The 23,295-nt window shown below is 39.3% G+C and overlaps 1 protein-coding gene across 3 annotated transcripts in view; it reads right to left on the bottom strand.

Annotated features, from left to right (window-relative positions):
- Positions 1–14,368: 14,368 nt before the first annotated feature.
- PTCHD4 (patched domain containing 4) overlaps positions 14,369–23,295 on the bottom strand; it is an 80,441-nt gene continuing 71,514 nt past the window's right edge. For all 3 annotated transcript variants that reach the window (XM_088053381.1, XM_005521821.2, XM_088053380.1), the window contains one exon: positions 14,369–16,002. In XM_088053381.1, the coding sequence (XP_087909507.1) occupies positions 14,369–16,002 (1,634 nt within the window). The remainder of the gene's footprint in view (positions 16,003–23,295) is intronic.

Raw genomic sequence — 23,295 nt, 5'->3', positions numbered from 1 at the left:
CCATGGATTTGGACATGGAGGAGCAATGATGAGAGGAAAATGTTGCCTTGGCTTCTTCTTTCCTGCCCCTCAGTTTTTGCATATCCAATTCTCCTAAATCACACAGAGAAGGGCATCTATAGGATGAAAGCGAAAGGATTGTGCCCTGGATCCTGAACTCGGTATTTTTGTATTCCTTTGGGATCAGCTGGATGCTGAATGTCTTCAGCTGAAGAGTAGACGAGAGTACAGTGGTTCTGGATGAAAATGGCCAATGTCAGCACAGAATCACACAGTGGATGACTTCCAGAATAGAGATGACCTCCTTGTCTATCACAGAGCAAGAAGGATTATGGGATTCCAATTTAATGTGATAAAATGTCATCACAAACATGAAATTTTAAAGCCATCACTCAATAATTATAATTAGCCTATGGCAAGCTGATCTGAATATTAAAGCAACTATAAAAGGTGAAAATTGTCTTAATTAGCAAAGATGCAGAAAATGTGTGAGACTGACTCACGTCAGGGAAGGCTCCAATTAACCTGGCCCAGATTGAGATAATTAAGAGGGCAGCTCCAATTGTGTAAAGGATGAAAAACTTCTGGTGTGGTACGAGGTCTTGTATTTTTCCATCCCCAGGCCTGTTCTTCAGTGGTACCTTCAGGCACATCATCTGTTTACATAAAATTGTTTCCTGAGCTGGCTGCTGAAAACCAGACCTACATCCAGCAAGCCCTGAGGATACTCTGCAAACCCTTTTAGTTATTAACTCTTTCAGAGGGTATTATGTGTTCAGCAAGCTTTCTGCCTAGATGCTACACACACCCCTTCAAGCTCTTGTTCAATACTATTTTGAGGAAGTCTAGACCAGAAGGATTGATAAAATTACTACTCCAGACTAATAAAAAGCAAGAAACAATTTCTTTCTCTGTAGGGGAATCTTGTGGGCACACCACCTCGCACTGGGTCTCTGCTCTTTGCATTGTAGCTGAGAAACTTCTCAGCCTGGACTGATCCTACACCTAAAAAATTCTGTGTCTGCTTCTCATTGAAAAATACTCTGTAAACTGTCAATAGTGTTTAAACTGTCAATTGTCAAAGGAAGATTGTGCCAACTCCTTCAGGTCCAGATCACAGGAATCCTGTTCTGACCTGTCCTGCTGATCACTGTACAAACCCAGGGTGCTGCAATGGGTGTGGGAACCAAAAGTTCATGCAGTTTTAACAGTAACACTGCTAATGAGGGCAACAGGGATTTCTGCACAAGCCATCCACTCAGGCACTCACTCAGCTTGTCATAAATATTTTGTTTGTATCCCATACTCTAAAACTCAGAAATGTCTGTGTGAGCTGCAGACATATATCTGAGACACATGCTAGAAAAAGCACTAAGTAAAGGAAAAACAGAGGAAAAAGCAGCCAGCTCAACTGTATCATTCCCAAGAGAAATGGAAATTGCAGATAGAAATCCAGAAGTGGTCATGAATGAAATGGCAGAGTAAAATATGCTCAAACTTTTCCAGTCTCTCATATTTCTACAGGTACCACAATCAGCCAAAATACAGGTCAGTTCTTGGCAGGTGATGGGTTCTTACAGCACCAATAATACCTCTGGAACACTCGATTTGCTGTGAGAAGCTGTGCCAACCCTTTGAGCTGAGGAACATATGAATTTCTTTTGTTGCACCATGAGCTCACAGAAACTTCAATGCTACCAATCCTTTGTCTGTCTGTGTGCTGCCAGGGAGGTGCCACCTGACTTTCACTCTATTCATGGATTTCAGAGAGAATGGGAGAGAACCAGCAACTCAGAACAGATCTAAGCTCCATCCATCAAAACACCACCAAAATCCAGTACTGAGAGTACGAGGGAGCTGTTTGCATAATAACAGCTACATGGATTTTTTTTTTTTAAGAACTAAAAATAAAGTGTCCCTCTGTATCAAAAAAAGATTACTTAATTGAAACTCTTATTAACTGTGATACTTTAGTAGGTCCAAAATTATGTAGTTATGTAGTTTCTTTCATATTTAAATGCATGCTACTTATTTCTCACATTAATTTAAGTAATAAACTTAAAGATCAATTGGTCTACATTTGCTTTTAGTTTTAAAAAACTACCAATAAAATTAACTGTAACTATATATTATTGTTATTACTTTTAGACAAGAGCTGGCTAAAATTCTGGATTTAGAACTGCAGTTTTCAGTACAAATTTAGCAGACCAGAAATAAAATGCTGCAGAAGTCTAGAATACAGGTTGGAACAACTGTCTTTATCACTGGAGGGCAGCATAAGTATCAATATAAGCTAAAGTAGCAAAACCCCAGTATTTTCAGCTGTTACTTTATATGCCAGAACAGTAATTGCTGCTTGTAGTGGCCAGCTACAAACAAGAGATGCTGCAGCCAGCAGGTCTGACCTGACTCAAAGACAGATTTGTTGTCATTAATTTTACTTTGCTGTTGTAGTTTCCCAGACCAAACCCAGGTTGGTGGGGTAAGAAAAACTTACCATGCCTAGACAGCCCCTGGCAGTGAAATTTGTTTTCAAAACTCATATTAAATTTTTTTTCCTCACAGATTTTAATAGCAAATACATTTACCAAAGCCCTCATCATATGATGGCTACTAACAAACTTGCATGCAGTCTCAACTTTTTGGGATCTCTCCCTTATAACCAGACATAGATTACCCTGTTGCTAGGAGCTCAGCAGATTTAGGGCCTTGCTGGTTGAAATGAGGCTCCAATAGTTTTATTTGCAACATGCACAGGAAACTTGATCAAAGTTTTCTATGTCCGTGGCAATGAATAGGAGAAATTTATGCCACAGTGCTAGGCTATCTTTTCTTATTCATAACAATTTAGGGAGTTTCTGAGCTATTCCTTGGAATATAGTGAAAAACCCTTTTCATTCTCTAGGGTGCTTCTGTAACTTTGGGTCAAATCTGCTTCCTCCCTCATGAAAATGAGACTAGCATAGAATCAACACAAGCAGAAATATCAGGACCTAGCTCAGGCCAGGAGAAATAGAATTGTAGAATCATGGAATGGTTTGGGTGGGAGACACCTTAAAAACCATCTAGTTCTACCCTCCCTGTCATGGGCAGGGACACCTTTCACTAGACCAGGTTGCTTTAAGCCCCATCCAACCTGGCCTTGAACACTCCTGAGGCATCAGTGTCTCTCTGCTTCATTCACCTTGGCAGGTGTCAACACCTTCTCCCAAATGAAGCTTTGTCAGTAGCTATGATATAATAGAGGAAAATTCTTTTTCCACTTGAAATAAACCCATTAGAAGAAGAATAGAGATTTTCTTCTTTTTACCCACCTAGTTAAATGGAACAAAAATGGTTCAGTTTGAACAGGACAACTGGAGGACATCCAGTCCAACCTCCCTCAAACAGAGTCCCTTAGAGTGTATTACTCAGGACCATGTTCACGTGACTTTGGAGTATCTCCAGAGAAGGAGAAAAACCTCTTGTGGCAATCTGTTCCACTGCTCAATCATCCTTACAGCTAATAAGTTCTTTCTCACATTCAGGTGAAAATCACTGTGTTGTGTTTTCTGCCTGTTTTCATTTGAAAGGAAACCAGACACATATTCTTAGTGCAGTATGTTCCCTCTAGACAGGGTGCCACAGACCTTGACTTCAGGATGCAGAGACTTGAAGACAAAGCCCAAATATTCCCATTTGCACTGGATGGAGGAATGTGAGTGAATGTGTGAATGATTTAATGTGTCCTTAGAAGCTCACTGTAAACTCCTGAGGGATGCTCATGCTGGTACCTGCACTATCAAGAGCAAGAGCAGAGGTAGCACAGAGGCAGGGGCAGATCTCTGAGCCATGGGACAGCCCTGGCTGCAACGTGGGCAGGTCTCCTTGGTCTTCCCAGACACAGTCAAGAAATCCTGGGAAGAATTGCCCCATGCCTTTGCACTGGAGGGGCTTGAAACTCCAACTCTACCCGTGTGGGGAGCTGAGAAGTGCTGAGGTTGTGAGGAGGGGGAAGAAGGCTGAATGAGAAAGCAAGAGGAAGCTTGGTGAGAAAGGATCCACTGGCAGGAGTGTTTGGTGGAACTGGTTTATGTTCTGTGGAGACCACTATGTAGCCAGCTCTGTCTGGGAAATTGAAACATTTGGTTGCATTTCACACAGCTTCAGGGCACCTGTAAATTGCCTATCTGCAGATAATCAGTGAGGGACCATATGCCAACTCAGGGTTGCCAATTCCCTGGCTCTGACCCACTCTTCCCAAGTCCTGAAATGCCCTGTACCTCTTGTGAGGATGGAGGTGCCAGTTCCTGCTGCTGGACAAAGTCTTAGCACCACATTTGCTCCTAAAAAACCCTGTTCATTTCCTCTAAATCTAAATGTAAGGCAACAGGCACTTGACAAAGCGGTACTGTAATATGGATTAATGCTGAATATCTTTCTATTTAAGAAAGGGGAAATTCTAATATTTATGAGTAACATATTTTATTGAATATTTCTGTCTTTAAAAGAGACAAGTATTTGGTATAGAATTTCAAGCTCAGTAAAAGTCTGCTATACAAATATGGTCATGGTTGAGTCTTGAAAAATGTTAACAGTTTTCAACAACAATGGAGCTTTATGAGGGAGGAAAATCAATATTGACTTATGCTGTTTATCCATGGCATAGTAAAGTTGCCTACACCTGAGAAATCCCAGTAATTAAACATCTAATCTAAATTCCTACAAAAAAAAAAGTTAAGCAAATTCTGTGACTTAAAGGGAGGTAAAAAATCTGACCATTATAGGCTAAGAAAAAAACAAAAACAAACAAGCATTTGCATTAAAAGAAGGGGCAAATGGGAATAAATAATGGAAAAAAATTACCTGTATTTTCATTACAGAAGCTGCTTAATTCAGCCCCTGTTTTAGTGACTCTTGGCTGCTCACAGCTGCCTTGTTTGTGCTGCTCCAGTCACTGAGCTGTCCTCATGCAGCCCTAATGTCCCACCAAACAAAAAGAACAGTCAAACTGGTTACTGCCCATCACCCCAAAGCTACTTCTCAGCGTTTTCATTGCAGTTACAATGAACAGAGATGCCTCAGAGGCACAAGCCTGACCCCGTTTTATGCACGTGCCCTCAAGTTTATGAACTGGTTATCCCAGACTATTCCCCAGCTCTGGCAGCTGCTGAAGCTCATGCAAGGGCCCTCATCCTAAAGTAGCCATCTGAGCTCGAAGAATTGCAGTGCATGTTTCTCTCCTTTGACTGTAGTCTGGGAGGGGACTCCTCTAATATTTTATTATTTTGGTTTTTGCATATTCCTTTCCATCTGGTCACGTGCTTCCACAAAGTATTGTCTACAAGCATCCCAGGGGAAGAATTATTTCATGTTTTTCATTAAATGCTTATGTTCTTAAATATAAGCTCTTAAATGCTTATTGATAAAGCCTGCATATCTACTGAGTTTATGTTTTCAGGCAAAGTTTTCCAAAAAGCATTGCTCTTGCAAAAAACAGAGATTAGTTACACTGAACCTCTGTAAAGGTTTTGAGGAAATGTCTGACTAAATAAATTCTGCTTCCTTTTCAGATTAGAATATCAGTTTGTCCCAGTCCTCAGACTTGCAAAGACTTACTTGCATATCTTTATATGGTTCCTGATGGCTCCACTGAAGCCAGTGGGATTATTCACCATGTTTATGGCTTGACATTTGTTTTTGCACAAGTATGGACTTGATTTCTCTTCCCAGTGTATATAAATGTTTCTTACTAGATGCAGCCCCAGGACATGTGATTATCCACTTCTGTCCTATTTATATCACCATTATTATTTAATTTAATTCAAAAGCAACAGATGATGCCATGAACAATTTTACACTAGGTACAAAGCCTGCTTTTATTTATTTAATTATTTATTTATTTATTTATCTATTTATTTGGATGGGGGTATTATCTTTTTTATTGGCAAAGCTCTATTTAACTTCATTGAGCAATTCCTGTCTTATTCATAATAGAGGCATATCCGGCACTTCTCTAGTGTGCCACTTGAAAGAAATAATGAATTACATTAAATGAAAAGTCTAACTTTTTCTTTTAGAAATGAGCTTTAGCATCACAAGATACTGTATTCTCATTCTGAGTCAAATATCTTGCTGGTTTTTTTTCCCAGAAAAAGTGCTCAGCAAGGCTTTGTTCTTGCCTGAGTGTTTTATGACTGTAACAAATCACTAAAATGTCCCTGAGATGTCTTACATCAGGGAAATTGAAACCCTGGAAAATATATGTGCTTGGCACGGTTTTTCTACATATTGTGAAATTGCTACTATAATTGTAGAATTTAGTATGTTATGGGAAAAAAGGCCTTTTCCTTTAAGGCCTCTATTTCTGCAAAGTCCCTATTTAACTTGAAGCACAGAGCTAAGTGCATCCTTATTTAGCTCAGTATTTAAACACATGCTTAAATTTAAAGATGTCCCAGGCCATGTGACCTTAGAATTTGATTAAACTAAATCATTTACTTGAGTACTTTGCCAGATGAAGATGTTCAGATGTAAAATACCACTATGAACATAGGCTGCATTGCTGTCTAAAGTTATAACTTTGAGAATAAATCAAGCAATGTCAGGATTGCTCTGCAGCCCTGAAGGAAGATGATGTGGTCTGTCAGTGTCCATACTATAAAACAGTTTTGTAGTCTAAAAATTGGATGACTTAATTGTCTGGTGGGAATTGTGCCTGGGCCATGCCAGCACCCAGACTGTGCCAGGGGCTCCTGGGGAGAGAGCTGGTTTTCTGGAGCAAAGCTGTGCCAGGGACTTCTCTAGATATTTAATAGCTTTGAAGATTAAATTCCTTTAAATTCCAATGCCTGTGATTAAATTCCAACACCTGTGTCATTACAAAACCTGGAATCACCTGCTGTTAAGATGATGCTCCCTAAGTTCTGTACTTTATCCTGCCTAGGAGTTATGCCAGGCTCCATGGTGCTGTTCAGGAGCAGTGTGGCTCTCTGAGGTAGTGAGTAGAGAACAAATTCTCATTCAGGGCCTGATACTGTTCCTGTTGGAGCTTTCACAGCTGGATGAGCCCTCTCTGAAATTCTCACACAGGCACAAAAATAGCAAGGCTGACTCCTTGGCTGCTCTTTGCTTTTCCACCTCATGGTGAATTCAGAACTGAATTTTGCAATGACCCCTTCTTTTTCTGTAGAGGCAAAATCACACATCCCACTAATCCTACATATTTAGTATTCGGGTCTACATGTTGGGATTGAGGGTTTATGCCTGGGGAGGTACCTACTAACCACTGCTGTCCAAATCCTGCAAAATCTCCCTTGACATGGAGCTGAAACCAATGGGATTTCCTCCAAGAGAATGTCTGCTTCTGGCAGACAGGATGTTTTTGTAGGTCAGGGATTATCTTCAGTGTGATAAGTGTGAAAATAAGTTCAGTCCTTATTGATGAAAGAAAATAAGATCAGAGAAGTATCAAGGCAGAATTGCAAGATGTTGTGGACTCAGATTTCTTTATTCGTGGAGACTTTTGCTCTATTTGATTGACATCTCTATTCAAATTCCCGTGTGAAAAATGTCTATCCATGACTAAATCTCAAATATTTCATGTCCTGTTCTCAGACAGCTTATGGAAAGAGAAGTGATGCTTCTTGTCCTTTACAGAGGAACTCAGTGCAACATCCAGCACTCAGATGGGAAACTGAGAAGCAGTCTCAGAGTAGAGGGTTGCCACACTGCCTTACCCTGGGATATTTCCCTTCTGCAGCAAAAACTGGGCTTATCTCTTCATTATTTTGCTATGTAAGCAGGGTAGAACCTGATGTGCTGGTATTGCCCACATGGTGAAGGAAATGATTATCAATCCCTGTAAGTAATACTGCCTGGGGTATCCAGCAGGCTGGTGCAGAGGGGTTGGAATTAAGCAGGATGCTGTTGAGGTACTAATCATTTTTCTGTATTTCAGGCTGTTTCCATATTTCCACTACAATACATGTTTCCATAGGTCTGTACAATTAAGCCTGGAAAATGTGCTCTGGACAGAAATTTGACAAAATTTTTTTTCAAGCAGGGGCAATAATTTCTTTTAGTGAGCATGAAGAAATATCCATTTATTTTTGTTGCTGAGATAGAGAAGCAGAGAAAAACTAGGCATTTCTATGATAAAAGTGTGCTGAAAAATAAATGCCTAAAGTAAAGGAGTCAAAAGTAGAAGTTTATGAGATAAAAACCTCATAAAAATGGAAATTTAGGCTTAATTTTTTTCTGAGTTTTCTTACAGACACTTTTCTGTCTGAAGAAAGTATTTTGCTATTTGGGCTTTGTTATAAATTAGTTAGGTCTGTACCACAGGCTGCACTTTGAAGCACAGAAACATCTTCCATTTATTTCAACAGAGTTATACTCTCAGAATTTTCAAAAATAAATAGGGAAATTTTGAAGAGGTTGAGAGCACACAGAGAAGAATAAAGTACAAAATAAGTTGAGCTGCAAAAAGAAGATAGCCTCAGGGAGCAGGAAAAAGAAACTCTGTTTTAATGAGGAAGCAGGAAAAAAAATGAGAATAGTGTTGTGGACACACTAGTATGTCAGAGAGGAAACAAAGAGAGCTAGGAAAGATGAACTGCTTTACATTTACTTGTTTTCAGCAGGGTTTTGACTGCCTGTGCGGGCAAGAAAGCCAGATCTTTGTGTTTGACCTGAACACCCAAAACTCACCTCAAACCTGTGGTTAATGATGTTTTGTGTGGCTGTGGGGAGGATGAACATCCAGGTTTCCCAGTGGACCTTTTGCTTTTAAACCATGAAGGCGGTAGAAAGAGATGGAGAAGTGGTTGAGGGGAAAAAAAAATTATATTCAGGAAAACAACTAGGATTAAAAAGAAAAGTTTCCAGAAAATTCTTTTACCTGACTGCCATATCAGAAGAATTTACACCTCTCCAGTGTTTGGCAGGTGAGGTGTTGTGTGGGGCTCTGTAGGGAGAAGTGGGAATCTCTCAAAGAACACCTCTAAAAAAGTCCTTAAAAATCTTCTTGGTCAGAAGTATATGAACTTGTGTCAGCCTGTGAGCTGCTGTGGTCGCAAATTCCAAGTTACTCCTGGGGAAATTATGAATTACTGCACTCAGCATGGGGTTGGTACCAGGGTTCATGGTGCTGCTGCTCATGAGAGGGCAGAGAGAGAACAAGTGGGGCATGAAATACCTGTACTTGCATATTTCATCTCTCACCCATGCACAACTCTGTCGGGTAAGGAATCTTCTCCCCAGAGATTTGTGAAAAGAAACGTGGAATCCCTCCCTTGCTGTCCATGGAAAACAGACCATGGAGAGGCCCATGCTGAGGTGGAACCACCTGTACTAACTTGGTGTGTGACATTGTTTATGCAAGACTATGGTGAAAAGAATCATTTTAGGTGATGGATGAGGTGCTTTCCATATCCAGTTTCCTTTCTTGTTCAAATGCCTTTTGCCTGTGTAAGAAGTTATGAAAGAAGAATCAAAGCTTTATCTATAATAATTTGCTTACACTCCAAACAATGTTTCATTTGGTTTCCACTTCACCTCATTTTTCTCAGATATCCTGAGCATCACTGTTTGTTCAAAGCCTTGTTGGAGGAGATGCTGCCCCTTTGCCAAGAATCCCTTTTCCCCAACACTACAACACATCTATTGCTCACTGACTGCCTAACTTTGCTTCCTTACAGTGTTTCCTAGGAGATCAAATGGGAGCTTGAAGTACTCAAAAACCTAGTGTTGCAATGAAAAATAACTTATTAAAGTTTATAATTACTGAAAAATTAATCAGAGACTTAGCATGGTACTTGCTTAAAGACAATAAGCCAAGCTCTTGTCATAGTGAAATATGGAATAACTACATTGAAATAAATCTTAATTACGCTAGAGTTACTACTCAGTGTGACTTAATTAAGAGTAGAGCAGTGAAAGCCTTTGGGGAAAAGAAGAACGCTGATTATACAACCACTTAACTGCATATTCTTCCTTCCCCCCTGGTTCTTTCCTTCCCATTGGAGAAAATTTCAAAACTAGAGTTGTTCAAGGAACTTGGATAGACATTAACAGGTGGCACAATATGTTCTAAATAGGAGTTATTTGAAGTAAAAAATTGAGAATGATAACCCTGAAGATGATTTCTTTAACTTGTGCACACAAGGTGCCATACATCCATATCTACCTTGACTTTAAAAAGTGCATTGCTTTTTTGGCAGTACATTTATGAAACATTTTGGGTTGGAAGGGACCTTGAAGACCATCCAGTTCCAATCACTTGCAATGGGAAGCACACTTGGCACTGGTCCAAGCCCTGTCCAGCTTGGCCTGGGACACAACCAGGGATGGGGCAGATGTGGCAGATGATGCCACAGCTTCTCTGGGCAACATGTTCCAGGGCCTCCCTATCCTCAAAGTAATAAATTTCTTCCTGAAATCTAATTTAAACCTACATCAAGTATTGGACTACAGAGGTGAAGACTTAAAAAAGAAAAAAAAAAAAACAAGCAGACAGAAGTTTAGATTAAGGTTAAAATAACCTGTTAAAAGAGCAAAGTGTAAGGAAAAGGACCTTCACTGCAGACCCCTGAGTGCTGCATGCAGTTATGGCTATAGACAGATATATTCAACAAGCATGCCAAAAATGTAAGAGGCCCATTTGTCATGGTATCACTTCTTACCAGATAGAAGACATGCAAAGTTAAATATATCATGGCAATAGATCTGTTGACTTCAACACAGTTATCTCAACAATGAATTCAAACCAATATACTTTGAGGGAATGAAACCAAACCAAGTAGGAGATGCACAAAGAGTTCTCAGAAGATTATCTAGACCACATATGAAATCAGACATTAAAGGGATATAAACACTATTGCAGGGGATTTATGGTGACTGGGGAAAAAGGTGTGTAATGAAGATCCAGTATGCAGCATGTTATCAGAGTGTCAAATTGCTTAGCATGAGCCATGTGCTGTCTTCACAGGGGCTTATGCAGCTCCAGTTAAGCTGAAAAGGTGCTGTAGAAAAAGGTATAATGTACTGAAAAGAATTGAAAGAAAAATAAGCAAAAACAAGTAGCAAGAATTAAAATAAATGGACTATCCTTCCCAAAAAATTATTCTAATTTTCTTTGTTCCACAGAGACTGATGTATCTGCAGAAGTGAAGGCTGCACCAGTCTTTTTTGGTGGATGTGGAAACTGGTTGAAAAAAATAACAAAATTACATCCATGGAGTGATTTATTTTTTGCTTCACTCCTGCATTGACAGAGAAAAAACCTTCTAGTCCCAGCGTGTGATCTAGATATTTGGTGTCATACAAGTGCTACTGCACATGCATGACACTGAGACGAGTTAGTCTGACACTTCATTAAATTCTAGTTTATTTGTGTGAGCCCACCTTTAATATTGACATCTTTTGATGTCTTGGCTTACTGTTCTCTACTATGGGAATTCCAGTTTTTTAAACAATTTGTTGTGCATAAAACTTCATAAAGCAAAACATAAAATATGGGCTGAGTTATTCCTGGGATTAATTAATTATTTAATTTGAAATTGAAGCTTGGGAGGCATGTCTATAATCTTTTCTCTTTCTCTTGATATTTCATCATTTTAGGTGGGGTTAATCTTCCCAAGCCTGGATGAGCTGATGGGTCTGTTTGGACTGATTGCTGAGTTTCCTTGATCATCAATGGACAGGAGTCTGCGTTTTAAAAAATGTGATTCATTTACTCCTAATATATAGCTGTAAAATGGATTAGAGGTGTCTGTCACTCTCTTATGGCCATAAAGGAAGTTCAGATATAACCATCTACATTGCTAATATATGAAGTTAGATGAGATGGATCCTGGAAAGCGCTATTTCCTTCAACACAATGCATGACAGACATCCCCATCTGGGCAGTACAAGAGAAGAGCAGGAATTTCCCAGGTGACATCTCCAGAATTGATAACCGAGGGTCACAGTGCTGCAACAATCCAGGTTTTGTGTGGGCAGTGGAGGAAATCTCAAAAGAGCCTTGGGAAGCATAACATTCACAATGGACTGTTCAAAAGAGGATGGATATTGCACAATGTCATCGAGATGCAAATCAAGGTCAGTAAAAGCTTCCCAACTAGTGACATATCTGAGCCATAACCCAACATTAAAACATCCCCTGCTTCTAAACCTTACTGAACTATTTAGATCTCTGTTCTGTGTCTGGCCCTTGAATATTTTGGGTCAAACCAGTAACCTTGATCTAGCTACCCCTGAAGTTTAAATCTAGATTCAAATTTTGGAGTTTTTGCCTGTCTAGAAAGTTTCTCTCTCTCTAAGACATGTTGCACTCAGAAATTTCCTTGAACAATCAAGAGCTTTGACCACTCCTAAAACACAGAGGTCATTTTTGGCAAACAACAATGGCAAAGTACAGAAAATATAAAGAGGTGAAATTGCATTCCTTGGAAACAGAAGCAGCTTATGAATATTAGAACTAGCATTCAAATGGCTTTTTTTTTTTTTGTATTGCAGGTGATTTTTTTCTGTCTCTCCCTAAACATGAAACAGTAGCAAGAGGTGACACATGTCACATAGCAAAGAATTAACATCTTGCAGAGAGGTTTTTAGTAAAACATATGTACACACCCTCGTCAGCAAACTCTGCAGGTTTGAGACTGAGTTACCAGCCACAAATAGACATGTATACACATTTTGGAAGGCAAACAGCTTCCAGATTATTTTTTAAAGGTACCCACAAGTAATACAAAGTAGACACAGACACTTCATATAGTGATATCTTTACATAGTGTCCTCATGGATACTATAGGTTCAGGAAGACATTGCTCATGGAGGTGATGCTATACCATATTCCAGAAAGTAGAAAGCAAGCCCTTTTAAAATATTAAAAGGAGAGATTGACATGGCAAGCTCCAGTGAAGAACTGGGCTGAGAGCAAACTGAAATGGCTAGATCTATTTTCATCCCTTCCCTTGGGCTACTAAGCTGAATAGTTTACAAAGCAGAGAAAGTCATTCATAGTCCTTTACAGTACAATTTCTAGTGCCACATAGTAACTGAGGATTTCCTGCACTCTCCTGTGAAGTTTCAACTGCCATAACAAAGCTTTATATTGCAGATGATCAACACGCAAACACTTAGGAATAATAATAACAGTAAAAGAGACATTTCACCCTCCCCTCCCCTTCCCACAGGGGACCAATCCATCTTCTTACAACTAGGGGTTGATTCAGCCCCATGCAAACCTTTACAAGGTGTTGTTTTTTTAGTGTGTGGCAAATTTTTTGAATAATATTTTGCTTAAAGAAGGGGAAAATCCCACTTCCTGCAGCATATTGCAGGGACCAGCAAACATATCCCTTGGTCCCTTGGACCAAATACATAATGATAATACTGTGCAGGTGCTCCAGAGCTGACTCAGCTGCTACACGGTCACATTGTGCCTGTGAAATGCAATCCATCATTACGTGTAAAGCGCCTGCTTGATTAATATTCAGTATTTAATGTCAACACCGATAAATTAGGATTCAGAAGTGTTACACTGCAGGAACTGCAAACAGTGCTGCAGTGACGATGGCCTCAGTTTTGTGAGATCTGTTAATTCAAGGGGAAATTCATAATTTATAAATTCCAAAATATGTGTATAGTATTAACTACCAACTGTGACCTCCTGGGAAAATGGTGATACGTCACATTTAAAGGAACTAAGTGTTAGATTTCCAAATGGCTGTTATTATTTCTTCTCCTGTATAAATTTCTTCTCCTCTATCCCTTTGCCATCCATATTTGCAATGCTCTAATTGTGGTGTTACAGATATACAAGGTATACTGGATTTGGGAAGTACTTTGGCTTAGATAGTTTTAAACATTTACTTCCCAAGTGCATAGGTTTCATCTTATCTAACTTGCTCAAGAAAATAAAAAATTACCATGGCATTTTCAATCTCTCTTGGTCTTGTAACCTTTTCTCATTTGAAATATTGTTTAGTTCTCTTCCATGGACAGTTTTTCAAACAAATCTGCCTTTTCCCCTAGTGTTTACTTAATGGTAACTCTTCACCCTAGCTTTAGTCTTACATATGACATATTAAGCAATTCCCATTAGAGCTGCAGTTTGAGGCTCAGGAACACTTTTAATGGCCAACAGACTCTTCCCTAGTGAAGAATGAGGATTCAAAGGAAACATTTGAGATTATTTCACTTTCATTATTTTTGTTAAAAAAAAGTTTGCACCCTGAGGTGTCATGAATACCCCTTCTTGATCTTCCTTTGCCTTGTCAGACTTGGCCAGCACAAGCAGCTGAGATCTTTGCTCTATTTTCCCTGCATCTCTGTGCAACGCTTTTTTAAAAAGAGAATATACTATTATATTTTTCTAAGCCTTTCAGACTGCTGTAACATGATCAGGATTCTCCTGAATCTCTATGCATTCGATCTCTTCTCGTTCCTTCCTTTTGGCCCGTTTCTTTTTCTTGTGGTGCTTTTTGGAAGGTGGAAAAAAGGTTAGAAAGACGGGCAAAATAACAAAACAGTGCAGAAGTGTGCAACTGCCGGCAAGCAGCAAGCATTTGAACAGTGTGAAGGTCAAGTTTGAAGGCACAAAGAGAAGGGGGACCAACCCGATAAGAAAGGAGGAAACATTCTGCAAAATGGCTGTCCCATGCTCTTGGAGGGAGTTCTTTATACACTGAGTTCGGGTGTGCTCAGTAGCTAATACAAATGTATAAAGCAGGGGTGCACAGTGATCTATGGCAAAATTCAAAGTGTAGATAAGGCACAGTATAGAAATGCAATCCATGTCTACATTCCATAAGGTCATCAGGCCAAGGACACCCAGCTCTATTGAGGTGACACTGAGAATTAACCAGAAATTTCCCAGAGGATGGATAACCAGGAAAAAGGTCAGTATTAACACCAGCAGGATGCCAAAACCAGAAATCAGGACAGGCATAGTTACTGACAAACCATAGTGGTCCATGAAAACAAAAGTAGGGTTGAACACAATGAACTTGATGCTCTGTATAAGAGAAAGTGGCCTCAGCTTCTCCAGCAATTCCACCGCTTCCCTCTGTGTGTTTTCACTAGTCCTGGCCACAAGATACAAACGAGAAGCAATTATGTTGTTCTCATCTCCAGCTTTGGAGAAAATGATGTCATTTTTGAAGTGCTGGAATTCTGGCTTTTTTAAAAAGGAGCTCTGGAGGATGCTGATAAAGTCACTTTTGTTGGTTGCACTGATGTTACCCACTCGAAGGTATTGGTAATATTGTTCAATCCAGGACACGGTGTTGAACCCCTGGCTGAGTGTTTTTAGGTCTTCTTGCACAGTACCATTCCAGTACTCCAGAGGCTCATAGATGTAGAAGCCTATCACTGGGCTGTAATTGCTGAAATACTTTTGCTGTATGAGGGCATAGGAGACGCTTGGGGACTCACTGGCAAGGAGGTTGATGATGTTGGCTCCATCATTAATCTGTAAGCACCCCATAAAGGAGAAAGAGGCATAGATGAGATACAGTATCACCACAAATGGCTTGACGTAGATGTTGGTAATCCACTCGTTGTAGTGCTCTCGGAGGAAATGCTGGATAAAGTGGTGCTGGTACGGGTTGGTCTCGTGGTGAGAAGTGTGCTGATGGCCATCGTTCATCATGGTCTGGAACCACACAGGTTTCCGGTCCAGGTATTCTGCCGAGGGGATTTTACAGCAGAAGATGCTGTGGTACCGGTTCTGCTCCAGCTGGCCAGCAAAGACCAGGCAGGAGCCAAAGAAAGAGAAGATGTAGAAGTAGTTCAACAGGATGGAGACACACATGTTCTGGCAGAAGACTTTTACAGCTTCGATGTTGGTGAAAGGGCTTGCCCCCATGCCGAAGGCTATGAAATACAAGGAACTTGTCATCGTGTAGGAGACCATGACATCTGAGTAGGCATCTGCTACTCGGTCCTTGAATGGCAGATTCTCTCTGGTCCGACGCCATCCTGAAAGAAGTTCAAACACTCCTTTGGTTCCATGACCTGAAACGAGAAAACAAAGTTTATATGTGTGCATATACATAGGGGCTTCCATCATCCCCCAGGTGTTTCATTCTCCGGAAGTAAAAAAAAAATTGTCAGCTAAATTTTTTTATGTTTTTGTCACCAGATTAACAAATGGACAAATCTAAAATGTTTATCTAAAGCTGAATACCAGATTCACCTGCAGGTGCTTAAGTTAATAGGCCTGATATTCTAAGACTCTCCATGCTCAGAAAAAAAATGAAGAGACAAATTGATATTAATTAACATTGAATTAGTTCCCAAATGGACTGCAAATACAGGAGCACATGAAATTTGGTTCAAGTCTGGGGTTCATTCTAGAAATTCCTTGTGACATTTTACTAATCTTTCAAGGTTTAAGGGATTCAACTTGAAACACTTAAAAATACAAAAAACAACTTTTCTTCCAAAGAGTATATATTAAAGGGATAGTTTGAGAAATGAGTAGATGTGACCACCTGGGTTCTTCACATAGGATAAAGGAAAAACAACCAGAGTAATTTGTATCATGATTCTCTGCCTACTGAGTGAACTAGGAACTTCTCAATGATAGCACACAAGTTTGCACACTATGAAAATTGACATGTTGGTGGAAGTGATGGAGAGTAGAATACTGGCTAAGTCATTGGTCCACATTAATTGTCTAGAAAATGCATCGGATTATTTTCTATGATTATATCTGTGTCTCTTTCTCTCTTTGCTATCCAGAGATCTTGTGGTGGAAGATTCCATTAGCTCATGTGGGAGGACATTCAGAAAAGTCAGATGTGGTCAGTGTTCCACAATCGGTTCTGACTTTGTATTCCATTCCTAAGTGTTTTAGGAGTGTGATTTTTAAATAAACTAAAATTTAATACAGACTTTCATTTTACTTGTCACAGTCACACTCTAGGAAGTCTTCAGCTATTAAATGTTGTGACAGTATGGTAAAGTTGAATCTGATCTTAATGGAAGACAAATAATAATAACAAATAAAAGTTATGTATCATGTATATGTATTCATATAAAGTGCATTTTGAAAAGATTATGCAGATGCACATTCTTTTTTTTTTTACCATTAGAAAATTTCAACTTTGGAAAAAAAAATGGCTAACGTTTAAGAAAAACATCCTAAATGGTTTGGCTTTCAAATAATAATTAAAACAATTAAAACCACAAATTTGGATTTGGATTAGAAAGTGTTAAGATCTCTGCACTTTGGATCTAGCCCTGAGAAAATTATGGCCAGTGTAAGGAGGCACATTACTGAGCAGAACAGGAGTAAATTGCAAATGTTTCTGCCTCTGTCTGTGGGCCTTCACTCTCTGTAGGAGAATTGCATGAACCAAAGCAGGGACAAAGCAAATTTTCTCAGATCAAACCCAGAAATACAACAACAGGAGATTTGCAAGTAATCAAGTGCGTGCAAAGAAAGGTCTGTTGAGTTTGTCTTTAGATTTAAATTGTTTGGATTCATACAGCTGCTTATGTTGCCCAAAGCAGACTCCTGATAATGGTCCTAGACAGGGAAAATTACAGTATAAACTGTCAAGTTCTGTGAATTTTACCTGCTCTACTGCAGATCAGTGTCCCCAGTGAAAGATAAACATTCAGGAGTACAGAAGGCTTGCAGTTAGCAAAAAGCCTGTGTGGAAATGCTGCTGTCCTGTGAACCAGCATCTCAGTTCAGGAGGGACCTTGAATTCCCTGGTAAGTTTAGGGTGAGTTGTTCAAATTCTCATGGTACAGCTGTCTTGCACATTGTTGTTTTTGGGCATCAAGCAGAAAGAATTGTCTCCTTCAGCTGAGTAAATCTGCAGAATCAAGTGACTTGAATGGAATTTTTATATGTTTATAGCAAGTGTTTAAGTCTCCTGCAGGATGTGGACCTGGCTGGCTGGTCACCACCTCATGGGCCCATGTCCTGGCATGGCTTAATTTAAAGGTACAGAAATCACAGACCCATTTAGGTCAGATGTGACCATTAAGATCATTGAGTCCGACCATTAACCCAGCACCCAGCCACCAAACCATGTCCCTCAGTGCCACACCTCCACATCCTTTAAATGCCTTCAGGGATGGTGATTCCATCACTTCCCTGGGCAGCCTGTTCCAATGATTGACAACTCTGTCTGTGAAGAAAATTTTCCTAATATCCAATCTAAACCTCCCCTGGAGCAACTCAAGGCCATTTTCTCTGGTCCTATTGCTTGTTACCTGAGAGAAGAAACCAATCCCCACCTGTTCTTCCAGGGAGTTGTAGAGAGCAAGAAGGTGCTCCCTGAGCCTTCAGGCTGAGCCTCCTTCCAGCTCCCTCAGCTGCTCCTCATCAGATCTGTGCTCCTGACCCTTCCCCAGCTCCACTGCCTTTCTCTGGACACGCTCCAGCAATGGAATGGGTGGAGCAATGCTCTACTAGCTCTAGCAACAATTAACACAATTAACACTAATATAGACTTTTCTCTCCTCATACCAAAATCTCACTTATCTGCCCTCCTGTGATTTTATGTTCATGGTTGTACCTTTGCCATGTTTCTATTTTTATTAATTTATAAGTGTTAATGTATCACATTCTTGCTGATGAGTACCTGGGTGCATTCAACCTTGGGGTAGCTGCACAATAATTAATAGAGAGGTGCTTTATTGTCAGACATATGTGTGAAGAGCTACATGACAGAATGCACTAATGTGTGTGCCCAAACTTGCGATAATGTTCAAAATTAAAATACTTTAATTAAACTCAAAGCTTTTTTTTTGCAAATAGAACAAATATTATCTAAGGAAAAGATTGAAATTTGTAGCTTCTTTGAGTATCACACTTGGCACTGATTTTCTTATGATTGCTATTATACAAAAGTAAAATTTCCACTTATTCCCCTTTCACAAGTAACTTCAGTTCTATCACACAAACACAAGTACTGGGGAATACAGTGCAGTAATTCCCTTGTTTACACAAGAGCAAATCTTTGCCTGACCGGTTTTCCCATGTCATTACTCTGATACCCAGTTTTCCCGTCAGCCTCTGTTGCTCTCCCCAGATAAGCAGGTCTATTCCCTTCTCCCAGCAAGGACACAAATCCATTTTTCCTGAACATATTCTGACAGTTCTCAAGATTCAGACGACATAGTCAGTCTATAAAATTCTGTTCCTTCAGCTCCATTGCCAGTGCCACAACAGCATTGACAGTGGAGTTAAGTTCACTGAGCAGTTCCAGAAAGGTTCAGGGGGTCTTTGGCTCTGGGTCAAAACTGCCAAGTTTCTCTGGTACTAACATGACATGAATGAAGTACAGCAATTTTTATTTGCTGGAAAGGAAATGGCCTATGACTTCTTTAAAGGAAAGGAGACAAGAAATTTTTATTTCATTATTTGTGAGGGTAGGAGAGCAGGTAAGGTAGGCTGCAGTGAAGACAAAAATAAACAATATATTTTCTGCCTCAAATTTAAAAAAAAAGAATTATGAGCAGATATTTAAAATAAATTGGAAGAGGATAGGGGATAGAAAAAAAAAAAAGTGAAATGAGAGATTAAAGACCACTTGATTGAGGTAAATTCAATCAACCTGGAGAAATTTATCAATTAAAAGTTTAGCCAAAGCAATCTCTGAACAATTAAAAATCATCTCAGGGGATAAATGTAGGTGGCATGGCCCAAGAAGAATGGAAAGAAGCAGAAAAATATCTATCCTCAAAAAAGAGGACTGGAACACTGTTTTGGAATGGGGCGTGATTTCTTTTATTGAATTATAGATAGTTTTGGTTTGGAAGGGATCTTTAAAATCACCTAGTTCCAGATCTCTGCTGCGGATGACATTTAAAAAATAAAATGGAAAAAATAGGCTGAATTCCCTGGAGAATAAATCCAGCAAACAATAGCCTGTTATTAGTACATGAAAATCAAAGAGAAACTGAGAGTTTTATTTGCTTCCCCTCATAGACTGGAATGCCAGTAAGGACTCAACAACATTCAACATAAAAAAGGTGTAATAAGGAAACAATCAAGTTTTTCTCATTTCTACTTGAAGGAGAAGTCGTCATTGGTTTCATTTGGAAAAATATCCCCCAAAAACCATGAAATTAGATATCAGTAAAAACAACGCTTTCTTTCTTCCTTTAAACTCTTCCATTAAACTCTGGAACACACAATCTAAGGAGGTGATAAATTCTTCTTCATTACAAGTCTAAAGGTTACATTAATAAATGTTAATGTAGGTGCTGGGTGCATCCTGTCAGTGTTGGGAGGCAGATTCTGTTCACATTCCTGAGGTCTCTTATTTTGCTGCCATCAGACTTAACTCTGCCTTAGGATGCTTAGGATTTTTTAAGCATGAAAAAAAATCTGTCTTCAGTGTTTTCTTAACCAAAGCATGCCCATTCAGCATTCAGCTGTTCTGCCACAATCAGTCACCTTCTTTGGATAGGAGTTTGATCTGCATTTATCCTCATGAAAGCCACTGATGCCCAGCCTGAGCCATGAGGCTCTTCTGGAAGGAGAGCTGCTGGCTGCTGCCAGCTTCTCTAAACTTTCTAGGAAGGAAGATTGGGATGACTCTGCACTTTTTTTTTTGCATCAAGACATAAAGAATATTTGCTGCAAGAGGTGACAGCAGTCAATGTGGTGATAACCTCGGTGTCTACATTATATTTCAAACAAACATAAAAGTCTTAGAAGTGCCATAACACATATTACTCAGCATTTCTGCACTTGGAGAATACTTAGAGAAATCCAAGTATTGTACTCAGTTTTTATTAACAGCCACAAATGTAACTTTTAAGGTTACAAATTAAAGGATGAAGAGGCAGCTTTCTTTTAAATCATAGTGGTGGGAAAGAAGTATATTTTTGCATTACAATTATCTGTTGTGAATCTAATGGAAATAAACTTCATATTATTTTATCTAGGGGAAAAATACCTTTTTTTTATTTTTTATTTTTTTCTCTGGGAAATAGAAAATTCATGTCCTAGAAAAACTCTTCTAGTTTTATCTAAGAAATGCCCCATAATAGCAGGGGCCATGATCATTAGGAGCATATTGAAGCACAGAAGCATGAAATCATAGAACAGCTTGGGTTGAAAAGGACATTAAAGACCATTTAATTCCAAATCTATGCCACTTCCACTAGGCCAGTTTGCTGGTTCTTTAGACTCTTTTATCCCAGTTTATTGATTTGAAATTACACCCCATTTTAGAGAGTTTAGGCTCACATGTTTTTTACAGAGGAACAGCTTTGCATCTCATCACGTTTCAGTGTAGGATGCATTTGTTCTTCTGCTAAATCACTAATATTAGCATCATTAATATTGGTATCCCCATTTTCATTTAAAAACTGAATCTCAGACATTAAGCAAATTAATCACAGTCACCAAGGACTCTGCATCTCAGGGAGGGAAGAAGCAATAGAAAAAATTATTAAACCACTTCTTTATGAAGAGTCAGTAAATCCTTAGGGATCTTGATGTAGAAAGCAAAGAAAATTTGAAGGTTGGTCACACTTTAGGTAGCAGTAGGAAATGTGTACCTTAATCTAGATATATTCCATAAAGGTAAATCTCAGCACAATGCATCCAGCTAAGTGACCCTAACCACAACACTGAGTAAAGTAATTCCCAGCTTGATTAAGGAGAGGGAAAAGATAGAGAACATTTAAAAAAAACTAATCTAAAATGTAGGTAGGAAAAAAATAGTTTTAATTTTACATCTCTCTAGGTACTTGTGAAGTCATTGTAATTGAATTGTTCACACAGTTGGGTTGTTGACCATTTCTTCTTTCCTTAGTTTTGCCTTGGCTGTTGTGACGCTTTAGTGGTAACAGGGAGGGTCTGATGAGGATGCTGAGGAACTAAACCACTCTCACCACTGTCACTGGTTTACCCTTTCTCCAGCATCTCAGTCCTAGAGGTGAAGTCAGACCTCATCCTGCCAGTAAAATGCCTGGTTCAGACTTTGAGGATAGATGGTCAAACTGTGGCAGTGATGCTCTGATGAGTAGCATTGTCCAAAGGGAGGAGGGTCCTTGAGCCATAGGAATTTCAGTGATGTCACAGTATTTACATCTTCTGAATGTCACAGAGCTTGCAGCAACTACAGCAAAAAATTAAGTCTACTCAAGATCTCCTGCTGAACCTTCTGCAGAAATTTTGTTTTCACTAAACCTATGCTTCTTTATTTCATTTGGTACATGGCATTTGATGATATTTAAAAGCATTTGCACAGAGAAATTAAATCCTTTCTAGGTCCATTCTCCTGTGAGGTCACTACATGCATAATTTCTTCTCTAACCAGATTATGTAGAAATGCTGACAGAGGGGTTTCACACCCTGCTGTGCCTTTCTGTCCTGAAAAGTATTCAGGGTAGAATTCTTCTTTTAAGTAACAGATCTCTATCATAATAAATTGTCTAATTTAAAGAGCTGGGTTTTATAGAAAGAATATTTAACCAAGTGCAATGAAATCTGAGTTGGCTGAGCTATCATCTTTAGTGACAGGGACCTCAGGGAAATCTCCAGTGCTGCACAAGAGGTTTCATTACTGCTATATTTTAGCACTTCTGATAAACACAGAAAATGCACTTAAATCCATCACAAATATCATCAACAAAGTCAATTATTTATAATAGATATTTTGATTTCCTTATAAATATTTCTGCTAGACTCTGGCCACTTTGCCATTGGCCTGAACATGTCAGTTCTTCCAGCTTCCAAATTTTGGTGTATTGCCATTACAATATGAACCTCATTTAAAAAGTAGCAGTGCATCATGGGGCACTCTTGTTAAATATACAGACTATTCCTTCATGTGTACTCTGAGTAATTGCATTTACTTCTGCTTGCATGAGAACTTCTGAAAGCCTTTTAAATAATTCTGGGAATTTCCAATGAGACCAAAACATGAAAGCATTGGTCTCCTCGCAGGCATTTCGGTGGAGCCTGGCAGACAACAACCCCATGATTGTTTGAGGCTGAGGAGCAGTGAGGAGAGAGGAAAACATTTGATTCTGTCTGGAGCTGGCTGTGTAATTGCATTTCAGAAAAGCTCAGTGTCAGCCTAACACCACCCCCATGAAATTCTGCCAACTTCTCAACCACAGCCACAACTGCAGATGCCTGGACAAGAAAAGGGTGTAAGGATGTAATACTCATAGCTGTAGTTCCTCCCTTGCCTTCCAATCTCCTAAGAAACACCAACATATAAATTAGATTAACACCAATCTGTTGGAAACACAGATTAAAAGTGGTGGTTCATGCTCTTTTAGTCTCCTTTCTGATGTGTTCCCTCTTCAGGTAATTTGTTC

This window comes from Pseudopodoces humilis, chromosome 3 (assembly GCF_049639895.1).
Source record: "Pseudopodoces humilis isolate 2021_Gansu_Grassland_sample_001 chromosome 3, ASM4963989v1, whole genome shotgun sequence".
Lineage (NCBI taxonomy): Eukaryota > Metazoa > Chordata > Aves > Passeriformes > Paridae > Pseudopodoces > Pseudopodoces humilis.
This window is presented reverse-complemented; position numbering and strand designations above follow the sequence as displayed.